Here is a 23,186-nt window from a genome sequence, read left to right on the forward strand (position 1 = left end):
CTACCCACACATGTGTCATGTGACTTTAGTGCCAGCTGATTGTTTATAAGCAAAATGACTGATTGAAGTTGAGCTAAGTATCTCCACATAAGTTAGAATGTTAATTAACGTGAAGTTGATTAAATACAGCTCCGTATCACGCATGGAATTCGTTGAAATGTAATTTTTTCTCGTCTACGTCTTTTATTTAACTTATATTTATTATTTGTTTATGCATTTTATTGTAGCCGTTCTATACTTTTGTTTTGCGTACGTGGCAACTTTGATACATAAATAGTTCGCATATGTTCAACCTGTCTTTGTGTGAAGTAAGAAATATATAATGAAAGAATTGAAATCCTCGTGAAAGAATATAAAATGCTTCATCTAAGAGAACTGATACTTTAAACGCTTGGCTTACTCGAAATAGAATGTAAAGAACAGTTACTAACGTAAACAAAAGCCACGTTTCAGCAACTAATCAAGATTAAGGTACCCACATTACGTCACTTGCAGGTATACCATTAAATGCACGTATTCCAATAAAAAGAGTAACCAGTTTATCTGTTTATATATTATCAGAAAAAATTCTGTGAGTTTTAATTTTAGTCTTTTTGCATCATTTGAGATATCGGTGTGGCAAATTTTATTAAATTAGAAATAAAAATTAAAAAGTTACACTAAGAAATTAAATGAAACTGAATGAAGGACAAGAAGGCAAACATTAGAATAATGAGAAAATAAATTATAATGACGCAATAAAACAGAAACTATTGCTTCAGTACATTAATTATTATTGTACAGTATTTAAAGTGCAGTTATAAGATTTTGAACAAAACAATATTTTTATTATTTTGAAGGGAATTTTCTCCATCTTAAACTACTTCAGATTCGTTATCAAGACGATTAGTTAAATCCTCAAGTGAACATTGTGGTTCCAAACTGAAATCTAATTCATTCATAAAAAACGCAGCTTCCTTTGGAAAATCTCTACACATGGTGTACTTCAATTTGTTGATTTTTAAGGCTTGCAACATTAATTCTTTTGCTGTCTCTCCGCAATCTTCTGATATTACATCAGTTAGGCACTTTACCAATAAGAGATGATAACTAAAAAATAAATAGACGTACAAAATAATGCTCTATTTTGAAACTAGCAATAGAATTTCATCATAAATAGATAAGTAAAATAAAGCACACATAATGACACATTAGCGGACATACTATGTAGTTGATAACATACATTTTAAAGTTCCGGTACTATAAACACGAACTTTTCTCAGTGTCGAACACAAAATGGCAAATATCTATTTCGTACAATAATAGAAGTTGACTCACCGCATAATAGACATTGATTCATAAGATAAAAGACATTGGCTTATTCTGTGATGCGACACAGAGGAAGGTTAACGAAACTGTAGTACGTCTGATTTTATGCGTCTGTTAGGGCTTTATCCGTATTAATTAGATATATCCATGTGTAGTAATATACTAATTCATTATACTCTAATCCAATCTCTATATACCCTAATTATCCTAATTTCATATGCAAAAATAAATGTTATGCCACAATATGCGAGTGTGACTATTCTGTATTTAATATACCAGAAGAAGTTGGTTTATTCTTTGTTCTGACTTGGAGAAGGATCCTGTTTATAGAAATGAAATTATAGTATTTCTGATTTTGTGCTCCGATTTGAGCTTTTTTTGTGTCACTTAGGTATATTCATGTGTTGCAATATCCTAATTCGTTGTATTCTAATTCAATACATACCCTAATTATCCTAATTTCATTTGCAAAAGTTAATCAGAATATGCGAGAATGACTGCTCTGTGCCTCGTATGATAATAGATTGTGGTTATTTTTCTTTCTAACTCTAAGGAAGGTTCTTGTTAATAGAAGCGAAATTATAGTATGCCTGCATTCGTGCCTCCATTTCAGGTTTATTAACGCAATTTAGACATATTTACTTGGTTCAGAAAGCTAATAAGAATTGCATTTGAAAAAATTTATGTTTCTCCAAAATAACTATTCTGTTTTGGTAATAATATACATGGGCTCATAAAACCATAGACATTGTCTCATTCTGTATTCCGATGATGAGGTAGAATCTTGCTAACGAAATAAAACTAAAGTATCTCTGTTTTATGTGCCACTATTTAAGCGTCCTTCTCGCGTAGCACGAATTATGCCCTAATTTCATTTTAACAAATTAAAGAAGCAGTGAATGATCATTCTGTATTATTTCATAAAATAATGAAAGTTATCTTATTATTTCACAGGTGTTGACTCAATCAATGTTCCAACTTTTAAAAAGGCTTTTGATTATAGAAACGAAGTTGGTCGAGATAGACTAGTTGGTAGGACGTTGGGCTTGTGCTCATGAGAATAGGAGTTTGAATCCTACCTTCCGAGTAAGCCCCGCGTATTAAATGGTGACTGGTGTAAGTTAAATCTGTTGGGGTCTCAAATCCTCTAAGTTCCCATACCAAATCAATACCACTGGGGGTACTGAAATGGAGATTGGTCGTTCTCTGGTTCAGGTCACTTTTACGATCTGTGGATGAATGAATGGAATATGATAAGAAAAGTAACACAAACTGTGAATTGTGTGGCTTAGGTCGTATTCTTTAACATAGATGGGCCCACTGAAAGAGCAAAAAATGCCCCCTCTGTCTTACACATTTCGATTGATTTCAAGCAGGCTTGCTGGTTGGAAAATAGCAAAAGTAACAACAACTACAACAGAGACAAAACTATAGTATGCCCGTTTTGTCCCATTAATTAGGCTTTATTCACGCTGATCAGCTTTTTTCACACGTTGCACAGAGTATACCTTAATTCCATTCTCCTAAATTAGTGCTAAACCAGAATGTCACAGAAAGAGGCAAAATGAGTATTCTGTGTTTGCTATAGCAATAGTCGTTGTCTCATTCTGAGTTCCTACACTGAGGAAAGATTATTATAATGTCAAAACCATAACATGCGTGTGTTTGTGCTATTATTGCTTTATCAACGTGATTTATTCGCGCGTAGTCCAAAGTATACTTTAATTTCAATAGCATAAAATTAATGTTATTACCTTGTTACATTATATTTTTTTAAAGATGAGTATATACTTACAAACAGGACCTAATATTATAATCTTCCGGATATCGCTGATGGTATTCCAGTTCATACTTCTCTGGGTGTTTATTTTTTATTTCATCAAAGCAATTATTAACTCTATTTCCAGCATCTTTTTCATAATTTTGATAACATTTATTGAAACATTTTCCCTTATCTGACAATGCTGCAACATTAAAATATCAAATTACAAAATTTGTTTTCAAACGCATGCAAAGCATTCATGAGGATAAATTATATTCTTTATATCCATGTAAATATAAAATAGTTTAATTTCCATCTATCGTGATAATTGAACTTATGACGCTCTACAAGTTTCAACAATAGGAAATTCTGGTACTTAATAATAATTATTCTTAAAGCCTGCTTTCTGTTTATTAAAATATATATTTTATATCTCTAGCAGGCGTTATATCTATATTTTCTTGCTTAATATGTTTACGAATATCTTTAATTAGATAATGCTTAAACTCATAATCCCACACAAGCTTTAAAATATGAGCAGAACAAGCCGTCACTGGAATTCGAACCTGGGTCACCTCACAGTAAGGCGTACGCTCAATCTCTTGAGTGAATTAAAAAAATAATGTTTATTTCTTTTTTGTTTACTTAAAAAGTTTTTTATAAATTTCAGGTCTCGTTACATTCCATTCTAGGTCTCATGAATCTAGTGAATTGAATTTATTGATTTAGATAATTTAAGCCTAGAATCTTTTGTAAGTTGGAATTTAATTTTAAAAAATTCATTCTAGAACTTTGGAGTCTTTTGAGAATTAGAATTTAATTAGATAATTTCAATCCCTTATTTTTTGGATCGATATTTCAAGAAAATATTTTATTTTTTATACGTATATTATGGGTTATAAGAACAAAAAAGAAGAGACCATTTTCCGAAGCCTAGTATATCATATAAAATTCTAAAATCAAAATGAAATTAGGACCGAGTATATTAAACATAGAAGTATAACTGAATGTAAAAATAATAGCTAATATTATGGGATCTAAGTGAAGAAATAAAAAAGATGATATATTTTCCGAAAACTAATATATTACATAAAATAAAGATGAAGTAAAAAGACAATATGTCTAACATCGTGATTGGAAGATAATGTTAATATTCTTACCACGGAACAAAACGGAATTTTTGTCACAAAATGTATTCAGAGTTTCTAAATCTTCATGGAGTGACATTCCCCATATTTTCTCACCGCAGTTTTCTTCGTAATCAATCAAACACTCTTTGTACTTTATATGAGCTCTGAAAATAGAAAGAATTTTATACTCTGTAACAGCATGTATCCTTTGTTCAGATGCTTGCGGAACCCCCAAATATTTATTTAGATTTCAAGCATTTTATTTACGAAATTGTCATAACTAATTTTATGGATTTCTTTCCGGATAATCTGTGGGTGGGTAATTAAGGTTGTTTATCGAAAACTCTATCGCCATTTGAAAAATCGATTTTTTTTTTATTTCGAATATATGCTATTTCCATAACTGATTAGAGTTAGTAATATTCATTCATTTATATTAAACTGCTGTTTGTAGAAAATGCAACACCATGAAGGAATCATCAGAATCAAATGAAATTCGCAGCAAATGTCAATTATAGGATATTATGCAAATTAATAAAGTTTCAGAGCCATCGCGCGTGTGTGGCGCGCGCAGCGCCCTCTGAATTGATGCTGAAAGCGTATAAATAAAGTGCTGTAGCGGGACGTTGAAAATAGTCTATGATTATTTGTTAGTGGCAAACGTTTAGTGAGACCTGAGTATGCCTCCACGACGGAAGAATAAGAAATTCAAGCAACTTACGGAGTTTGAACGAGGGAGGATAATCGGCCTTCGAGAAGGAGGATTTTCCTATCGCGCAATAGCAGCTCGTATGCAGCGGAACAGTTCCACAGTGATGCGAGTTTGGAAGCAGTGGACCGACGAGCACCGAACAACTCGAAAAACAGGCACTGGACGACAGAAGGTGACGTCAGAGCGCGATGATCGACACCTGCTCCGCATGGCGGTGAATGATCGCACAGCTTCCTCCAGGCAGCTGGCAGCACATTGGTCTACTGCTACAGGTGTACAATTGTCGGCTTCGTCAATTCGTCGTCGTCTGCTGCGCCGTGGATTGCGTGCAAGGGTGCCATTATACAGGATTCCCCTCACGGCGGATCATCGACGGCTGCGTCGGCAGTGGGCTCTTGAGCACAGAGACTGGCGAGCTGATTGGCACCAAGTTGTCTTTTCAGATGAATCACGCTTCAATTTGTGGACCCATGATGGCCGTGTTCGTGTTAGACGTTATGCCGGTCAACGCTGCCTTCCTGAGTGTATTATTGAACGACATAGTGGTCGAACACCCGGAGTTATGGTCTGGGGTGCGATTTCGTATCATGGACGATCCAATTTGATACGAATTGAGGGTAATCTCAATAGCAACAGATACGTCCGTGAAGTGCTACAGCCCGAAGTCGTTCCTTTCCTTCAAGGCATCCCTGGAGCTATCTTTCAGCAGGATAATGCACGCCCACATGTTGCGCGGACTGTTAGAGACTTCTGTTCAGCACAACGCATGCAACTTCTTCCTTGGCCTGCTTATTCGCCGGATATGTCGCCTATTGAGCACGTGTGGGATATGGTTGGTCGGCGTCTCACTCGTGATCCGCGTCCTGCAGTTTCCAAAGACGAACTTTGGTTGCGCATACAAGCGATATGGAATTCTCTTCCTCAAGCAGATATTCAACATCTGTTTGACTCCATGCCACGTCGTATAGCAGCACTTATTGCAGCGCGTGGTGGCTGCACCAAATACTGATTTCGGACGCTTAATTTGTTTCTTTTGTTTTGAAAATTTCATCATTTATTTGTATCAGTACAAGTCGTTTCTGCATTAAATTTCATTTGATTCTGATGATTCTTTCATGGTGTTGCATTTTCTACAAACAGCAGTTTATATTAAGATTCATCTAGTTTTAAACAGCGCATGCTATGTTAGATTTGAAAATACTGCAAAACGTTCATATGGAGATGCGTCACGGTTTTGTAAGAAAAAAATGTTTGTGACTTTAACTTTTTACAGAATTAGTCCAACATTGCTTTGTCTGGGCCCATTAATGTTTGCAAAAATTAGAATTATTTATTTATTTAAGTAATTTTGCTCCAAGTGAGAAAATCTCACCAAATGGGCAATTTTTAAAGAAGTGCAATGATTTTAAAAAATTTAAGCTATTCTTCCGCTTTAAAACCCATATAATTCATTAAGGTAAGATGGTATATATAGTTTGAAATAAAAGCTTTTTCTCGAGAGCAAAACTTTTTTTCGTTTTTCTACTGCAGTTGAAAAATTACAGTGGCTGTTTTGTTTTCCTATTGCAATTGTTGAAAAAATAAGCATAAATAATAAAATTGCAGAATTCCTCAGAAAACCTGCTGTTTTTTAAGATACTAAAGGATCTAAGATTGCACTTTTCCTGAAACTTGCACAAGGTGATCGATTTCATTTCCTTTCCCTCATATTGCTTTTGAAGTTCACTAAATTACTAATGATTATTTAAAAAAGAAAACTTTTATCTTACTTGCATCTTGCAGACAGATCAGCCAAATTTTCTGGAAAATCATGTATGAAATCCCCTGGATTCTGACATAAACTTTTATAGTTTCTTAAGCACAAATCTTTGTTTAATCCGTAACTGGCTGAAATATCTAAAATGTAAAAATAAAAATATTATGGATATGAATATTACTAAATATATGAAAGTCATTTACGAATTTTAATAGTAAGAGGGACTATTTAAATAATCCATCATTTATTACTGAGTAAGATAAATTTAAATAATTGCGCATTTTTTGTAATTTAATATTTACTCATACTAAATGAGATTAAGTGAGGCAAAATATGAGATTTTATTGGCAATAAAATATGAGTATATTTTAAAGTAATTATTTTTAATTTTAATTTGGATTCAGTATTAAAATTTTAATAAAACACTGAGAAAGAAAGCATCTTCAAAACTACCAGAATATGGTAAAATAGCTCAATGGAAACATTAAATCTAATTTTTACCGGAGCGGAATTTGCTAAAGGAGTCATAATAAAAATTATAATTTTGGAAAGTAGAATTTCTGGTAAAGCCGTTGCCATATGAATAAAAAAGTTACCAAATAAGTAGTTGAAATACCGTATATAATGGTTTTATTACCAAAATTATGTTTTTTTTCTTCCAGAAATGTGTTTATCATACAATACTGTAATTTTACCAGTCTTTTTTTCTTCGTAAAATTGAAGTATTTAAATAACTTCTACGTGCTTTTAAAGAAGCTTTAAGAGAGAAATATTCATCAGCAAATGATAGGTGATGGATATTAGATTTTTTTTTTAATCTATGTACTTTATTTGAATTATGATAAGTAAATTCTCACAATTTTTAAATAAAAAAAAGTTTCTAATTTCAAAGATGCGAAAAGGGAAATCTGAAGACAAATGCAACTATACAACATATAAATATTCAAATGATAAGGTAGGAACAAAAAATAGTTATCAAAATCAAGACGAATTACTTATGAAAAAAGCGGGACTGAAAACATCGAAATCTGTTTGATTCGATCACACGAAATCTGTTTGATCCGGTAATTTGATTATCAAGTAAACATTTCGGTATTCTTCCAGCCCAGATTAAAAGTGATGTTTTCAAAAACCTCTGATAATTAAACGAAGAAATTTGTTTTGAAAGAAAACAAATATTTTTAACTCAAATGCAGCTATAAAAAAAAAGTTTTGTTTTTTCAGAAGCAAAACAACAAAGCAAGATTTAAGATAAAGCAATGTTTGTTCTTATACTTTCAAAGCGAGTCACAAATTGTTCCTCTGTAGTTTTCGGATTGATATCTAAGCCATGCTTTCTCATCATCTTTAAAGCTGTTTCTTTGTGATTCAAACAAAAACCATTCCAGAATCCAATTCCGTTCAGAAAATGCAGACCTAATTCTGTAGCCATTTCTCCACATACTTTCGACATTATATCAATTACACAGATTGTAGTTGCGATATCAATACTAAAATGCATTAAAAAAGTAGTATGAATTTCATTTGCTTAATAAATACAGGTTTTATCAACTTAATTTAGAATAAATATTGATTAATTGTTGTAATTATGCCATATAAGAGCGACTTATATATAGCTTGTTAGAGCCCAATAAAACCGGAAGGGCAATACTTTATGAAATTTCTCTTACACCATAAATAACATACTGAAGAGCCTTTATTTTACATTTATTATTCTCGCCAACCTGGGGCAGATTTATAGCCTTTAATTAAAAACAAATCGGAATTACCTGATTTTATTTCTAAAATCCTATATTCTCCAATATTCATATCCAAAATAATAATTCATTAGAAAGTGAAGTATTAGGATATGGTTACACTGCATTGATTAAAAAAATCACTTCCAGTTATGCATAAAAAAAGAGATTTAATAAATCTCGAAAAAATATTGTTTCTTAGCTCGTGTAAAAACGCATGCTACTTTGAATCTTGAATTAAACACGCCGTGTTTTTTCAAAGTCAAAACCTGGCTATTTATTTTAAGCTAATCATGTTTATACCTTAACAAAATGCATTAAAATAATTAAAATTTTTCTCGAAGTAGCATGCTAAAATATGTACTATCATCTGGCATGAGTTTTTATATTGTGTGTTTAAATATTATATAATTGCTTTCGCATTATACTGTAGTCAAATTACAATTAATGGTTTCAAAAATTAGGTTTGCAACTTTTTGATATGGTTTCTGTTTAGGTACAGTAAATACAGTACATTTTTCTATTTAAAACGTTGCTCTAAGTGCAAATTAAAAGAAAGAGTCTTAGTTTGAAGTGCGTGTTTGAAAAAATAAGCGTAGTACAGAATACATGTTTAAGAAAACTTTATAGCTTAAAATGTGTATTCAGAAATACTTAAATCCGATTAAAACTTGATCATTTAAATCCGTTTTGTAAATTGCTGTCATGCCTGTATTTAAAATGTGAACTAAATTAACTGGTAATTTTTAAATTAAGCAAAATAAAAGCAACAAAGCAAATTCCTACTGATATGAAAAGTTGCTATCGTAAGAAACATAATTAAAGATTTGATTTTCTTGTTTAACATTGAAAATGAGCGATTTGTGATATGTGACACTTCGTCAACGTTCATTTTAAGAATGGTCATTTTATAAATGCACATATTGAGCTGTAATTTTTTTAAATAGTAATTCTAAAAAATTTTTGTCTAAAATCATTTGCTCTCCACTCAATTTCTTCTTTTTCCGTAATTTCTATATTTTCCCTCAATATAAATTTCACAATATATTATCTTAATTATTTATAAATTTAAAAATTTCTTACACATTTGAGGAAACTCAAAAATGAATTTTTAAATCAATAACAATTTTAATATACTAAATAAATATAAGAATATAGCTAATTTCTTTAAAAGAAATGAGATAGCCTATGGATCGAGTACATTTTCAGTTTGTCAAAGAGAGTGGTTTCAGCTAAAAATATCGTGATAACAAATAGCTATGCGATATATTTTTGTCTAATATGCAATTGCCTCGTGAAAATTTCAGAAATTTCAGGGCGACAGCACTAAAAAATAATTCAACGTTAAAGTTTAAACCTTATAAAGAATTTGATATTCCAATTATTTTTCTCAAGCCCTCACTCTAAAACCATTAAGTACTTACTAGCACTTATAGAGTTGATCAGGCACATTTGATAAAACCAGATTAATTTTATTAACTTTATCAGGTGAGCATTTCTCATTGATGTCTTTGATATCTTGAATACCAAGAAAATTGTCGTAGCAGCTGCCGTATTTTACAACTCCTTAAAATCAAAAGGAATATATATATATATATATATATATATATATATATATATATATATATATATATATATATATATATATATATATATATATATATATATATATATATATATATATATATATATATATATATATATATATATATATATATATATATATATATGAATTTCGTAATATTCTTGAAAACTACATTTTAAAAAAGAATTTCCATTGAAAGATTTTAAGAGAATTAAAGGCTTCAAATATAATAAATCTCATGGTTATCATGTTTAATTATAATGATATTAGCAAAAATTTAGGGAGGATCAATATATCTGATAATGAATGTAATAAATATTTTGATTTTGTTGATAAACATCATCATCTTTACCTTTAGGTATGTTAACAGAATGGCAATAGGCTGTTTATTATTGCTGAAAAACTTTCAATAATAATAAGGAATATTTAAAAAAAATAATATTTTCAATAATAAGGAATAATAAATGTATAAGGAATAATAAGGAAAATATCAACGTATGGGTCATTCTCACAAAAAGGTGATTTTTCAAGTCCCTGAGTAATAAATATTAGGAAATACAGCAGATTTCTTAATATTTTTCTTTATGATTTTTCGTGAAGTTCTTAACTAACAAATCATATGCATTTCTTCTAAATGTATTTAGTATTTCATTCTTATTTTTTAATAAACATGACTTCAAAATCCCCTCCGTGGACGTCCCTACATCTGTGGCACAAAATAATTTTTAATGCCTGTTAAACAATTTAAATGTTATTTGAATGATTTTTGTAGTTTTACCTAGTTAAATGCTTATAGTAACTTTTTATTTAATATTTTTAAAAAAAATATTTATTTTTGTAAAATAAATGACTAGTAAACTTTGTCCATCAAAAGTGATGTCTCCCTCCGTGGACAATTAATATAGTTCTGTAAATATGCAATAAAGGGCAGAATATGCGAAATCCCTGTAAGACAGCTGCTGGGAAAGGTAACCATTCCATTTTCTAATGTTAACTATCAGTTGTTTTTGTTCTCTTTGGTGTCAGTTTTGGATTGTTGTGTTCAACTGGGGTTTGGCAAAGTTCTCACCGTATACTCCATGGGCATCATAAAGAAGGTAAGAGAAAATTATTTTATTTTTGATAGATAAATTTTAGATTGCAAAAATATAATATTTAACAAAAAGAACTGCCCCATTTTTGCAACTTTAAAATTAAAAATCAGAAAAATTCAAGAACTAGTTTTTGTCTCCTCCGTGGACATAACAAGTCCATGGAGGAAAAGGCACAGTCAATTTAAGAGACAATGTGTTAGATAACCATAATACTATTCTAATAATTAAAAAACTATTTTCTTTTAATTGATATTTTTTAAAATGGAACAAATGTGTTAATTTGCTTCTATTTTTGAAGAAAATCAATTAAGTTTAACTTTTTCAAATCGAGAAGTAAATATTGGCAATTTTTCTAAATAATTTCTGTGATGTTTAAAATTTTTTTTTTTTTCAAATTTTAGGAAAAAAATTGCAAAACCAAAATTTAAGAAAAGAAAGCAATCAAATGTTCAAATGCAAAAGAGAAGGGAACAGAAAAAACTTAGTATGAGACAAGCTAGACAGAAATTAAAAGAAAACCCTATATTGTTTGAAGAAAGTAAAAAAAAAAAAAAATTAGCAAGAAACTTTAAAATTTGCATCAGAAAAAGATTTAACAGAAAAATCGTGATTAAATGTACTTAAATTTCTAGAAATTGATAGAGCAAAGCCGTTTGTGCCCAGGAAAAAAGAAACAATAACAAGAAGAAAAGAGAAAAAACAAATACGTTATTTGGAAGACAGTATGTTTAACTTGCATAAAATGTTCATAAAAGAGTACCCTCAACACTCAACTTTCATGTGGAGTCTGAATTTTTATTTCAATAGTCTTTACATTTTAATTTATTAATATTCAGTAAGAGTTACTTAAAAGAATTGTACACCTAGTTTAAAAATGGATGTTTCCTTTCATAGCAGCATGATTAATCGGAAGTAGCTCTATCTCTAATAATGAAATATTTTATTATTTACTTATTAATGTTAAACTCATATCAGTTGTGCCCAATAATTAATGAATTAGTCTTCATTGACGTTTTATATTTTATAACATAAAATTTCTCCTCCGTTGACTATTACATCTCCTCCGTGGAAAAGGCAGAATTTAAAATATTTTAAATCTTGTAAAAAATAAAATAGAAAACTTGACCATTATTATAAGGACATATAACGAAAATAATCAAAGGCATTTATGTAATTTTTATCACTTTTTTAATTACTTTAATTTGAGAAATTTTTTTAGTCTATTTACACCTTTTCAGTGAGAATGACCAGTATTTAATAATTCAATAATAAGGAAAATTTCAATATTAAGCAAAATTAAAAAAAATTTTGAGCACAAAAATTGAAGCACACAAGTTGGTTTCTTTCAAGTTTTATTTAACATCTTATGGCGACTTCTTAAAGAAAAGGTTTACCCAGTCATGGTCTCGGGATTTCGCTATTCGGGCCGTAGTATCCCAGTAGTTACATCATAAAAAAGTCATGCGAAATTGGTTTATTCCGTCTCTTATTTAAGGTTTCTAAAAGGAATGCAAGAGTAAACGTCATTCAAAGGAGAAAATTTGACCATCTTGATTCATTTTAACAAATGACGCCATACATACTATTGGGAATTTTCAGTATTTACGTAATGAGTAAAAATTCAATATTTCAATGGAGTATTACACTTTAAATTCAAAATTAATATTTTAATTGGAGTATATATAAAAAAATATGTATTCATTAATTCATTAATGAATATATATATATATATATATATATATATATATATATATATATATATATATATATATATATATATATATATATATATATATATATATATATTAAATTTGATAATTAATTTTATTAGTGATTTAACTTACCTTTAAACCAAGCAGAATCATTCATACAAAATGTATTGCTTGTTTTCAGTAGAGATTGTGCAATTTTTAAACGCATACCAGCAATTGTTGGGCATATTTCTTTGTAATTAATTACACATTCAGCAAATTGTTTTAATTTTCTATAAGAAATAAAAAGTATTTATTTTTCATTAATAGGAGATTTTTGGACTTCTTGGATTAGCAATCAAAAATGTTTACTGAAAAAAACTTTTGAATATACGGGATGTTCTGCGGTTATTTAAATGCATATTTAATGGAGTTTTCCAATTAAACTAGGGTAGCTTGGCCGAAGCAACACTGATAATTTTAAATCCGCCACTGTTATCAGTGATATGTTAAATTTATTGAGCTTTGTTTTTTTAACTTGTTTAAATATTAATTCATTATTCTTTATATGCATATTATTTTAATATTGATTATACACTATGCCGCTTGTAGAAAACATCCTATAAAACAAAACAAAAAATAAAATTAAATTAAATGAAAATTTTTCTAAAAAAAGTTTTTTTCTCTTTTCCTAGACTTCTTACGAGCATAGTTCCTCCAGTTCACTGTTACACGTTGGGAATTTCAATTCCTGGATGGGGGTTCCGCAAACTTCTATCACATTTTCAGGGCACTCGTCTTGTCCATCAACCAGAAAAACTGTAATATAATGCAAAAGATAAAGTAAATAAACTAAACGGGCAAGAAGAAATACATGTGTTATATCTTAACTACCTTTAAAAAAACTTTAAAATTTAAGTTAAAAATGAACCAGAAAGAGCATTAAAATTCAATTTCGTCAAATAAAAAAAAGGATAGTTAAAAAGGCAATCAAACTTTATTTTTAGTTCTTGCTTCTTCGGTGAAGATTCGCTAGATTTCCACTGCATTTCTTCGTTTTTCTCTGGAATAAGTGCTATCATGATTTTTTGACTGCATGCTGTAATTAATTGCAGACACTATTAATCGGCTATTTTAAATACTTTATGAGGTTTGAAAATCGTCAGCTTTTCAGCAAAATGGAACAAAATGGTAATAATTGTGTGTTTTTTTTCCACATGGATTTTGAACATAGACGAATCAGAGGTATTGATAAAGGCCGTCAGGGATTCAATCAGGGTTTCTTTTTAAAAAAGTGCTATTTGTAATTTGAGTCCAACGATTTAGGATGTGATCATTACATTAAAATTCTTTATAACAGTAGTTGAAAAGTCGACTCAATTTTCGGGACCTAATGTTCAACAGCCGACTTAACCCAATCTTCTACCTAATAGCCTTGTAATTTTGAACCCAATCCAGGAGACAAGGGAACTCCTGGATTAAGTATTGGGAGAAATTTTCTTTCGTGGAGGACTTTTTAAAGGAATTAACCCACAATTGCGTTACATAAAGATAAAGACCACGAGAACCTCTCCACTGTTAGCCTGACTGCATGGGGAGTCTAAGCCATGATCTGTCTACCATTGGGGATATTTTACGTCAGCACTGTGGTCTATGCAAGCCAGATGAAGATACATATCGACCAGCCATCGCTAGGATTCACACCAAATTCAGCGATTAGAAAGCGATTAGATCGCGGCGCATTGCATAAATTTAAAAAATTTTATTATATAAATATAAAACAACTTAATGCACTTCAAACGAAAAATATAAATAATTGAATCATCTATAATGCAATAAATACAAATAATTTCATATCTTTATGCAGACCTTCTAATCGTCAGTTTTCTTTCCCCATGAAATCTGTCCATATTTATGAATGAATATAAAAGAGTGTAAAATACATGAAAATATTTATCTAACTTGAACTAACAAAATATATTGGTTCAAAAATATATTGGTGCAAAAATATACCAAATACCGAAATCACACATAAATATATTTATGTGTGGGTAGATATTTATAAGCGTTAGTTTTCTAAAACTAAGCATAATATTTCCTTTGAAAACAGTTTAACTTATTACAGAAAAAATATGTATTACTCACTAGAACAGAATAGAACAATAAGATGCTGCAATTGCATATTTAGTTCTCCAGAAATAACCTTCTTTATAACAATTATTTCCTATCAAACTGATTTTTTAATGAAAATTAGAGCTTTTGTTATGATAGTAAATAAAGGACAACGATGACATAATAAGGAAAGTTTGATACAATATTTCTTCGATCCTGTCAAATAAACACGATTCTCTTTTTTCTCGCTTTGTTTATCAAAAAAAAAAATTCGAAAAGATTATTTGTATTTTCACACAACATTTCAACTTTTTTATTCATTTAGTTTGTTTGTACAGTTTGCTGAATATTGCCAGTTTTACAATTAAGTCAAGGTCGCACACTGATGACAGATTGGTATTCAGATTTTTTTGGTAAAAAAACTGCGTGTTGTTTTATCACAGTTATAAAAATACAACATGCAACAAAGACATTACCAGAAATTAACAAGTAATTTGATTGTCCGAATGTTTAGTAATTTCATAAGATAACTAATCAAATGAACTAAATAAAACTGCCGAATTTATTCATTAGTCTTATTATTTATAAGACTCTTATTACCGTAAAATAACCTAGAAACATTTACTAATTAGCTGACAATTTAAAAAAAAGCACACGTTATTTTATTTCTAAGTAAATTGACAGAAATCAAAATTTAAGCACGTTTAGAAATTTACATTGTGACTTGTGCATGTGGAGTAAGTGGAACAATCAGTGTGGTTTTTTACGTAGCATGATTTAAACTTAACAAATGTTTCTTAATTTTAGGTATTTATTTCTTCATAATTTTGGATTTTATTTTTTTGAACACAAATTTTATTTTCGTCAACTAATGAAAAAGCATCATTTAATAGGATAATAAGTGATTTGATGTGTGCAGTAATCAAATGCGTAGTACCTTTTGCCGATTTTCTTATATCATTATATCAACTGCAATATTTAAAGTTTCAGGGGCTATAAGTAAAACGAATTATATTTCTGAATTCACTGCAATACTTTTTTATCTCACTTAAATCACTACACTAGAAGAAATTAAAAATAAAAGAATTAATAATAATCAATGAAAAAGCAAAATTGGAGTCAAATAAATCAATAAATAAAATTAATTTTAAATAATAAGGATATCACTTTTTTTCATATTTTCATCAATATGGACTTAATATCTTAAATATATGTTAAAAATCTGTACTGGAACTCCAAAGAAGTTATTACCAGAGTATCTGTATTAAGAACTGATATTAATAGTTTAAGTACTAATATACGAATTCATGGAATAATTACCCCAGTGCATGGAATAATTACAAACTGCGAATATTTCCCCAGTGCATATTACCTGTTACAACAGTTTTACCCCAAACTTATGGATTAATCCTCACTGATGACAAACATAGCTTGGTGATTTTTAGTAGCAGTTCAGATGTCGAAGTAACCAAAATTAATATATTTGTGAGAACAAATAGTGAGTTTAAACTCTTTGGTAACCAACTGGCATCAAAAATTATTAGCAGATTAAAAGTGTCACCTGCAAGTTAATACATATCCTCTCAATCAAACTCTGCTATACAAAAAAAATCAACTCTAGTTATTTCAACCGTTGCATACTAATTTGACTATAGCTTTAACAACCAATGTCGATGAGCCAAATCATACACAGAATGAAGTACTGAAAATCTATGAACTTTTGGTATGTAAGAGCAAATAAGATTTGTTGAAATGGCACATTAAAGATATGTTTGGCCTGGTACTTGAAGATTTTGGAGTTTTAAGCTGTTACTAGAATCCAACAACTATTTTAACTCAGGATCATTTGTTTGAGCACAGATGAGAATAATATGAATCATTTTGGGTAGAAAGTTTTGAATACGAGAAAGTACATCCGCCACAATATTTTCTGAACCACTTACAAGCTGTATTTTAGTTAAAAATTGGGTAATAAAATTTAATAGGTTAATTTATCTTGGAGATAGCTTATAAAATTTTTATTTAAAGCATGAATTAGTTGTTTTAAGTCCGTAAAAATCATAAAATCACTGTCCTTTAAGATATAGATAAAATATTCAAGGTAACGCCAAAGTTTACGGTCATACGTAATATAATTCTGTTCAGCTGGACTGGGTTTTCTTAAAAAAGAAACCTAAAGAGTAGTAAACCTAACCAGTTGTTATTTTCAAGTTGCTTAATACACTGTTCCTCTAGCCCAGTGTTTCCCAACGTGGGGCCCACGCCCCACCGGGGGGCAATTTGATTGTAAAGGGGGGCAATTCAAAAATGGACTCGACATGAGTTTACCCCTTGCTCTGGGCCATTTAAATGCCATGCAAGATTTCGGTGACAAAATCGAAAGAAGAAAAGCTAATTCTTGAATAATTGCGGTCAATAAATATTATGTGACTTAGGGATTTTTTAAGCGACAAACCTGAAATGAAGTATCTGTTTACAGTCGATGGTAAAGCATTTGTGAGTTTTTTAGCCAATATCTTTGAAAAACTGAATATTTTAAATAAGAAACTTCAATGAACAAATAAAATTCTTGTTGGTGCAAAAGCGAAGATATTTGGCTTCATTACCCTTATTGAGTTATGTCAGAAATAGATTAACAACAAAAACTTTGAACAGTTTAATTGGCTCCAAAAATGTGAAGTAAATGATACCGCTTAACTTGTTATTGTCCATCATCTGAAAATTCTATCGGCTGATTTAAAAGAAAGATATTCTGATTTAAAACAAATTTATTTTCCAACATGGATGTTGCAGTCCATATTAGTGGATTTGTCTGATATATCAAATATATCAAGAAGAACTTGCAGTAATGCAAAATGATGAGTCAGTTAAAACTTTATTTAATATGAAAGGAGTGATGTCATGGCTTCGTGAGGAAACAGAAAACAAATACCCAAATTCAATCAAATGTGCAAGAAAACTATTGTTACCGATTCCCTCTTCATATTTAGCTGAATGTGGATTTAGTGCTGTAAATAATTTTACTGGTAAAAAAAACAAATCGTCTGGATATAACACAACGGGGAGACTTGAGACTGAAGCTGACCAAATTGGAACCTAAGATAAAATCTACGTTAAGCAAGCATCAAGGGCAAGAATCTCACTAAGTTAAAATATTAAATTATAATACAAAAATTATTATTAAAATTATTTCGAGTTTGAATTTTGGTTTCTCATTATATGTTCTGAAAATTTACTTACTTTGTTTCGCTAACAATTTCCTAAGTTTTTTAAGTGAACAATTTGATTTTTTAATATTAAAAATTATGTATATGTTACATGGGGGGGGGGCAATAAGAATTTTAGAAAGGCTTAGGTGGGGCATGGTACAAAAAAGGTTGGGAAACACTGCTCTAGCCAGTTTGGAGGCATAACTCATTAAAGCTAATGCTGCTTTAGGATATGGATGACCTAAATATCTAACATCTTTCAATGACGTCTTGCAATTCTTAAACGCTTTGCTCATTTTGGTTGTCCTGTTGTGTAACTATTACTGAGATTATTAAATACCAGTTCCCTAATGTATAAGATATGCTAACTTGATTCTGTCATGAGGTACCTTTTGATGGATGAATGTTGACTTGACCGGAAGCATACTCTCCCCACAGTCTAAATCAAGGGAGTTGTATCGTTTTTTACACCAGTACCGAGCATGTTATGTAAATGTAATGATTTTTCAGTGATTTTGAGCATAAACTGATGACTAAATGAGGTATTTCAAGAAATTGCAGAAATTCAGTCACACTAGTTGGTTTGAGAAAATGTTCTAAACCTGCTATTTCTTGGGGTAAAGATGTTAAGCCTTCTTTATCAACCTACTGTCCAAAAAAACTTTACCCTCTCAGAAAGTACATTTAGGTAAATTGATTGTTAAGTTCGTACTCTTTCGCAAACGTTTAAAAACATCTCGGAGGTGTTCTAGATGCTCTTGGATAGAAGAGAACGCTATCAAAATTTCCTCTATATACATAAAACAGTAATCCAAGAGTTTTAAAGTAATTGTGCACAGCAATCTTTGGTTTTAGCTGTCCTTAAACTGAAAGTTAGGTAAGTGAATTCGAATACACCAAAAATTCGAATACACAATTGCAGTTTTCTGCAGATGGCTTCGTTATTCATAGACCAGAGATAAAAAGCTTTTTTAGATGTAGTGTAGAAACTACGCATTTACCAATTTTTCTAAAAAAAATCGATCATATATGTGTCTTAATGGGTAATTAAAAGAAGCCGTCTTGCCGTGAAGAATACGTTAGTCGTCACAAGCTGCAATTAAATTTCTGAAAGTAAACTGATACTATAAAAGCAATTAAAACAATCAAACAAAAACGAAAAGCTAAAAATAGCTTAAATAGCTTTTTCTAAATAGCTTAAATAAATTGAAAGACGAAGTTTTATATTAACTTATGTTAATTCGATAAAAAGTTGGCTATTTCTTATTCAGTATACATAAAAAAGTAGCAGCTAACCATGCTGTTAGGAAAAAAAGATTTATTTTACTTGATCTAAATTACACAGTGTGAAATTTACTTTGATTAATACTTAAATTATTGTCCATTTCAAAAGTATAATCCTCGAACAAAGCATTGGAAATTTTCCAAACTAACTTCATGAAAGATCCCAATTTTTATTTTCTATGAGTCTGATTACTTAACTAAAATGAGACTTATCTACACGTAGAAAAAAATATAGACAAAGCTTCCAGAATAAAGTAACATTTACCATATTTCTGACTCTTAGCGAACATGAAACACTCGGTAGTTTTTCAAAGCGTTTTATTAATGATTTTGTTAGAATTACCAATAAAATATGCTCTTATAATATTTGACAAAAATTAGCAAATGTAGGAAAATTTGGTAATTTTATCATGAAATTTTCGACTATGGTATGAAAACCATTTATTCAGTTAAATTTACTTTTCAGTTTTGCATTTTTTTAATAAATATCTGGTAAAAAGAACTGTAATTTTGAAAATTAAAATTTCCGGTAACTTGCTACCCTATGACCGAAAAAATTACTAAATGAATGATTTAAATACCGTATATTTTAGTTCTTATTACCAATATATATTTTATCAGATATGTTATTATACGGTAATAATAGTACGGTAATTTTACCAGAATGTTTTTCTCCCTGCAACTGAGATATTTCAAAACATGATAAAGATCAATTTTTTGAATATGTGAATATTACTACTCGAGCAAACCGTAATTCAAAAAATACTTGCGATTTTGGAACAGGGGAAGAATATGGTGCGAAGAAATTACTCTTAGAAACATAATATAAATTGTCAAAAATCCTATTGTAAATTTATTTGCTTTAAACGATTTTGAAACAAATTTACTGAACACCTTTACATTTAAAAAAAAATATAATATTTTTTTATATTTTAAATTTTAGATTTTTATAATTCAATTTTTAGAGTAAATAATGCTTTTGTTACCAAACCTCAAATGTGTACAACACAAAATGAAGAGGACTCTAGCTAAATAGAAGTTTTTCGAATATATTGCATATAAAGTAGGTAAAATGTATTGACTAGAAGTTTTCTAATTTGTATAGGGAAAAAAAAACGCGGATAAAGCCATTTGCCTTTAAGGCTGAAATTAATGATAAAAACATACATCTCACTCAATTTCCAATAACTAACCAATGTTTAGAATCCATTTCCACATTTAATAAGTTCTTCAATATTAATTAAAATACAAATATTAAGTTATTTATATTCTCTTTAAAAACCTGAATTCAGTTCACTTTAGGTGAAATTATACAAATTTTTTGTAATCGGTTTGTGATAAATTCAAAAAAAAATTTTGTCTTAAAAAAACAAAAGAACAGCAAAAATCATAATTCGCTTCAACTGTTTCAAATGAATTAGAAAACTGTGAATATTTTTTTATCAATTTCCACTTTTATTTGAGAATGTTACAGTTTTACATTTAATGAGCTATAACTGTTGTAGTATTTACAGCATCTGCAAAGCTACAGTGATTTAAAAAAGGCTTAGTATGGAATACCTCAAGGTGGTCAAAATAAATGTGTAATTGATAAAACATTTATTCTGATAAAATGCAACGCATTTAAATAATTTTACAACTATTATTTAAGTATTATAGAGCAAATATTTAAAGTTCAAAGATCTGAGGGGAATTCAAAAAAGTTTGCGCATCATTTTTTAATGATACCATTCAGCCTACTTCATTAATAAATTATCTATTACTTAAACGCGATAAATATATTTGATCATTGTTGTCAATATTTCTTCAACAAACGAGAATTTTGTATAAATATTAAAATCAAAATGTAGCATTATTTTTTATTTTAACAATGCCATTTAATTTCTCAACAATGAAATACACAATTTTTCTTCCGATTATGTGAATTATTTGTTATTCACTCTTTGGAATTTTGGATGGAAGTTGAAATTGAATTTCGTAGGAAAAATGTAAGTAGCTAGACTTTAATTAATTTTTCATTCAATGTTCTTTGGATTAAAAAGAATTTTATTCATAGCGTAATGATTTTGCGGAAACCTTATTATCAATCAATATTCTACTTCGGAAAAAAGCAAAACTGTCTCGTTTCGTTTTGTTGAAAGCGAATATAGAATGCCTATATATATTTAAACAGCTTTAGTTCACTAAATAGGTATTTCAAAAAATTAAAATTTCAACAAAACAGTGCTTGAAGCTCCTGATTAAACTTGGATATCTTTTATAGAATTCTAGAAAGTCAATTGTTAGTTTGAATGCGTTGCAGTTTTAAAAATAGTTAAAAAGAAGCATAATTTGTTGAATATTTTGAATGATAGCGAAATAAAAAAAGTTTTAACAACTTTTTAATAGGAAAATTACTTTGAAAATCCCTAAATCTTGTGTAACATTCTTCTAGTAACGTTTGATAAGAATTTCTTGTTTCTCACATTTTTGTTACCAATTTTTTTCGTACCTAGAAAATCATTATATTATATTTCCTTAAAAAAAAATTCATTTATTTAAATTTACTTCAATCACAGACAGCAAGATCATAATTAAAAGAAAAATAAGTGTTTTAAAATTATTTATTTTTCACAAATGAAACGTGTAGTAGTCAAACGTTTAGTGCCTTTGACTGCCCTTTTTATTTAAGTCGCATTTTAAAAAATAATAAATGCTCCAAATAAGTCAAATTTACTTTCCCATTTTTAATATGCAACACTCATTATGCTATATTTAAAGTTACTTATTACTTGGATAAATGCAAGTTTCACACTAAATTAATAATAATAAATAACTGAGCAAATTATCACCAAATATGAAATAAACATTAAATGAAAATATATTTAAATTAAATTTGCTCCACATACAAAAAAATTTAAATATCTTCATCATAAAGTTAGAATAACTTAAATCAGTACTTCCATGTTTGAGAAAGGCGTAAAACCTATTACAACATAATATATTTTAGGTACCTGTATTACTATATTAAGTGGCTGTATTACAATATTAAGCCATACTATTGCCACAGTATCTATTAGTTATTATCCCAATACTACTGATGCTTATTATTTGAAGACGACCGAAGTCAACAAAAGTTACGCGATTTTTTTTTCTCTCTCCAAAACAGGTGAATACCCAAAACTCATCATCACATTTGATGAGAGACAAAGCAAATAAGCTTTGAAAATGATATTATTTCTAGATAATTCAAACTAATAGAGAAATTTTATGCATGTTTCGTCTAAGCATTCATATCACTTAATTTAAAAAGAAAATAGCTTAAGTTTTTAAAATCAAAGTACTCAAAATGAGATAACTCTTGAATTTTGTCGAATTAATTGTTAAAAATAAAGTGGGCAAAATGCAATTGAAACAGGTAAATGTAGGTAAAATGTGAAAAGAAAATTGCATTTGTAGGACAAAAAAACATAGGCAGACAAAAATATCATATTTCGTTCCCTTAAGGCTACTATTAGTGATAAATACATAAATTCCATTCTCTTAAGCAACATTTGCTTATAATTCCTTCAAAATTTAAAAATTTCCTTAATATTATTTAAAACGTAAAAAAATATTTCACTATATTTAAAATTAATATTAGTGCATTTTACATAAATCATACAATTTTTTTTTCTGTAAACGTTGTTTTGTAATACTTAACATTTTAACACTAAAAAAGCAAAAAGCTAAAATCTTTTTAGCTAAATACCTTGGAAATTATCAAAAGCTTTAAATATCAAACTAAATTACAGTTTTTATTAAAAATTTGTTAGAATTTTAAAATTA

General features: G+C 29.2%; 1 protein-coding gene across 1 annotated transcript; it reads right to left on the bottom strand.

The window, feature by feature from the left end:
• Positions 1 to 828: 828 nt before the first annotated feature.
• LOC139426625 (uncharacterized) lies at positions 829 to 14,991 on the bottom strand. Its single transcript, XM_071186019.2, has 9 exons — positions 14,920 to 14,991; positions 13,479 to 13,593; positions 12,928 to 13,067; positions 9,829 to 9,970; positions 7,944 to 8,158; positions 6,682 to 6,808; positions 4,231 to 4,364; positions 3,104 to 3,272; positions 829 to 1,089 (listed from the first exon to the last, which is right to left on the bottom strand). Exons 1-9 carry the CDS (start codon positions 14,954 to 14,956, stop codon positions 855 to 857), a joined length of 1,314 nt encoding a protein of 437 aa, XP_071042120.2. The 5' UTR covers positions 14,957 to 14,991; the 3' UTR covers positions 829 to 854.
• Between the last annotated feature and the right edge of the window lie 8,195 nt (positions 14,992 to 23,186).

Source organism: Parasteatoda tepidariorum, chromosome 3, assembly GCF_982258835.1.
Source record: "Parasteatoda tepidariorum strain Cologne lab strain chromosome 3, Ptep-v5.0, whole genome shotgun sequence".
Taxonomy (NCBI): domain Eukaryota; kingdom Metazoa; phylum Arthropoda; class Arachnida; order Araneae; family Theridiidae; genus Parasteatoda; species Parasteatoda tepidariorum.

Coding starts and splice junctions, on each gene's coding strand:
- LOC139426625 (XM_071186019.2), bottom strand. CDS start 14,956: ATGCAATTGCAGCATCTTATTGTTCTATTCTGTTCTA. Junction 3,273..4,230: donor AAATTCCGTTTTGTTCCGTG/GTAAGAATATTA, acceptor TTAATGTTGCAG/CATTGTCAGATAAGGGAAAA. Junction 1,090..3,103: donor TATAATATTAGGTCCTGTTT/GTAAGTATATAC, acceptor TTTATTTTTTAG/TTATCATCTCTTATTGGTAA.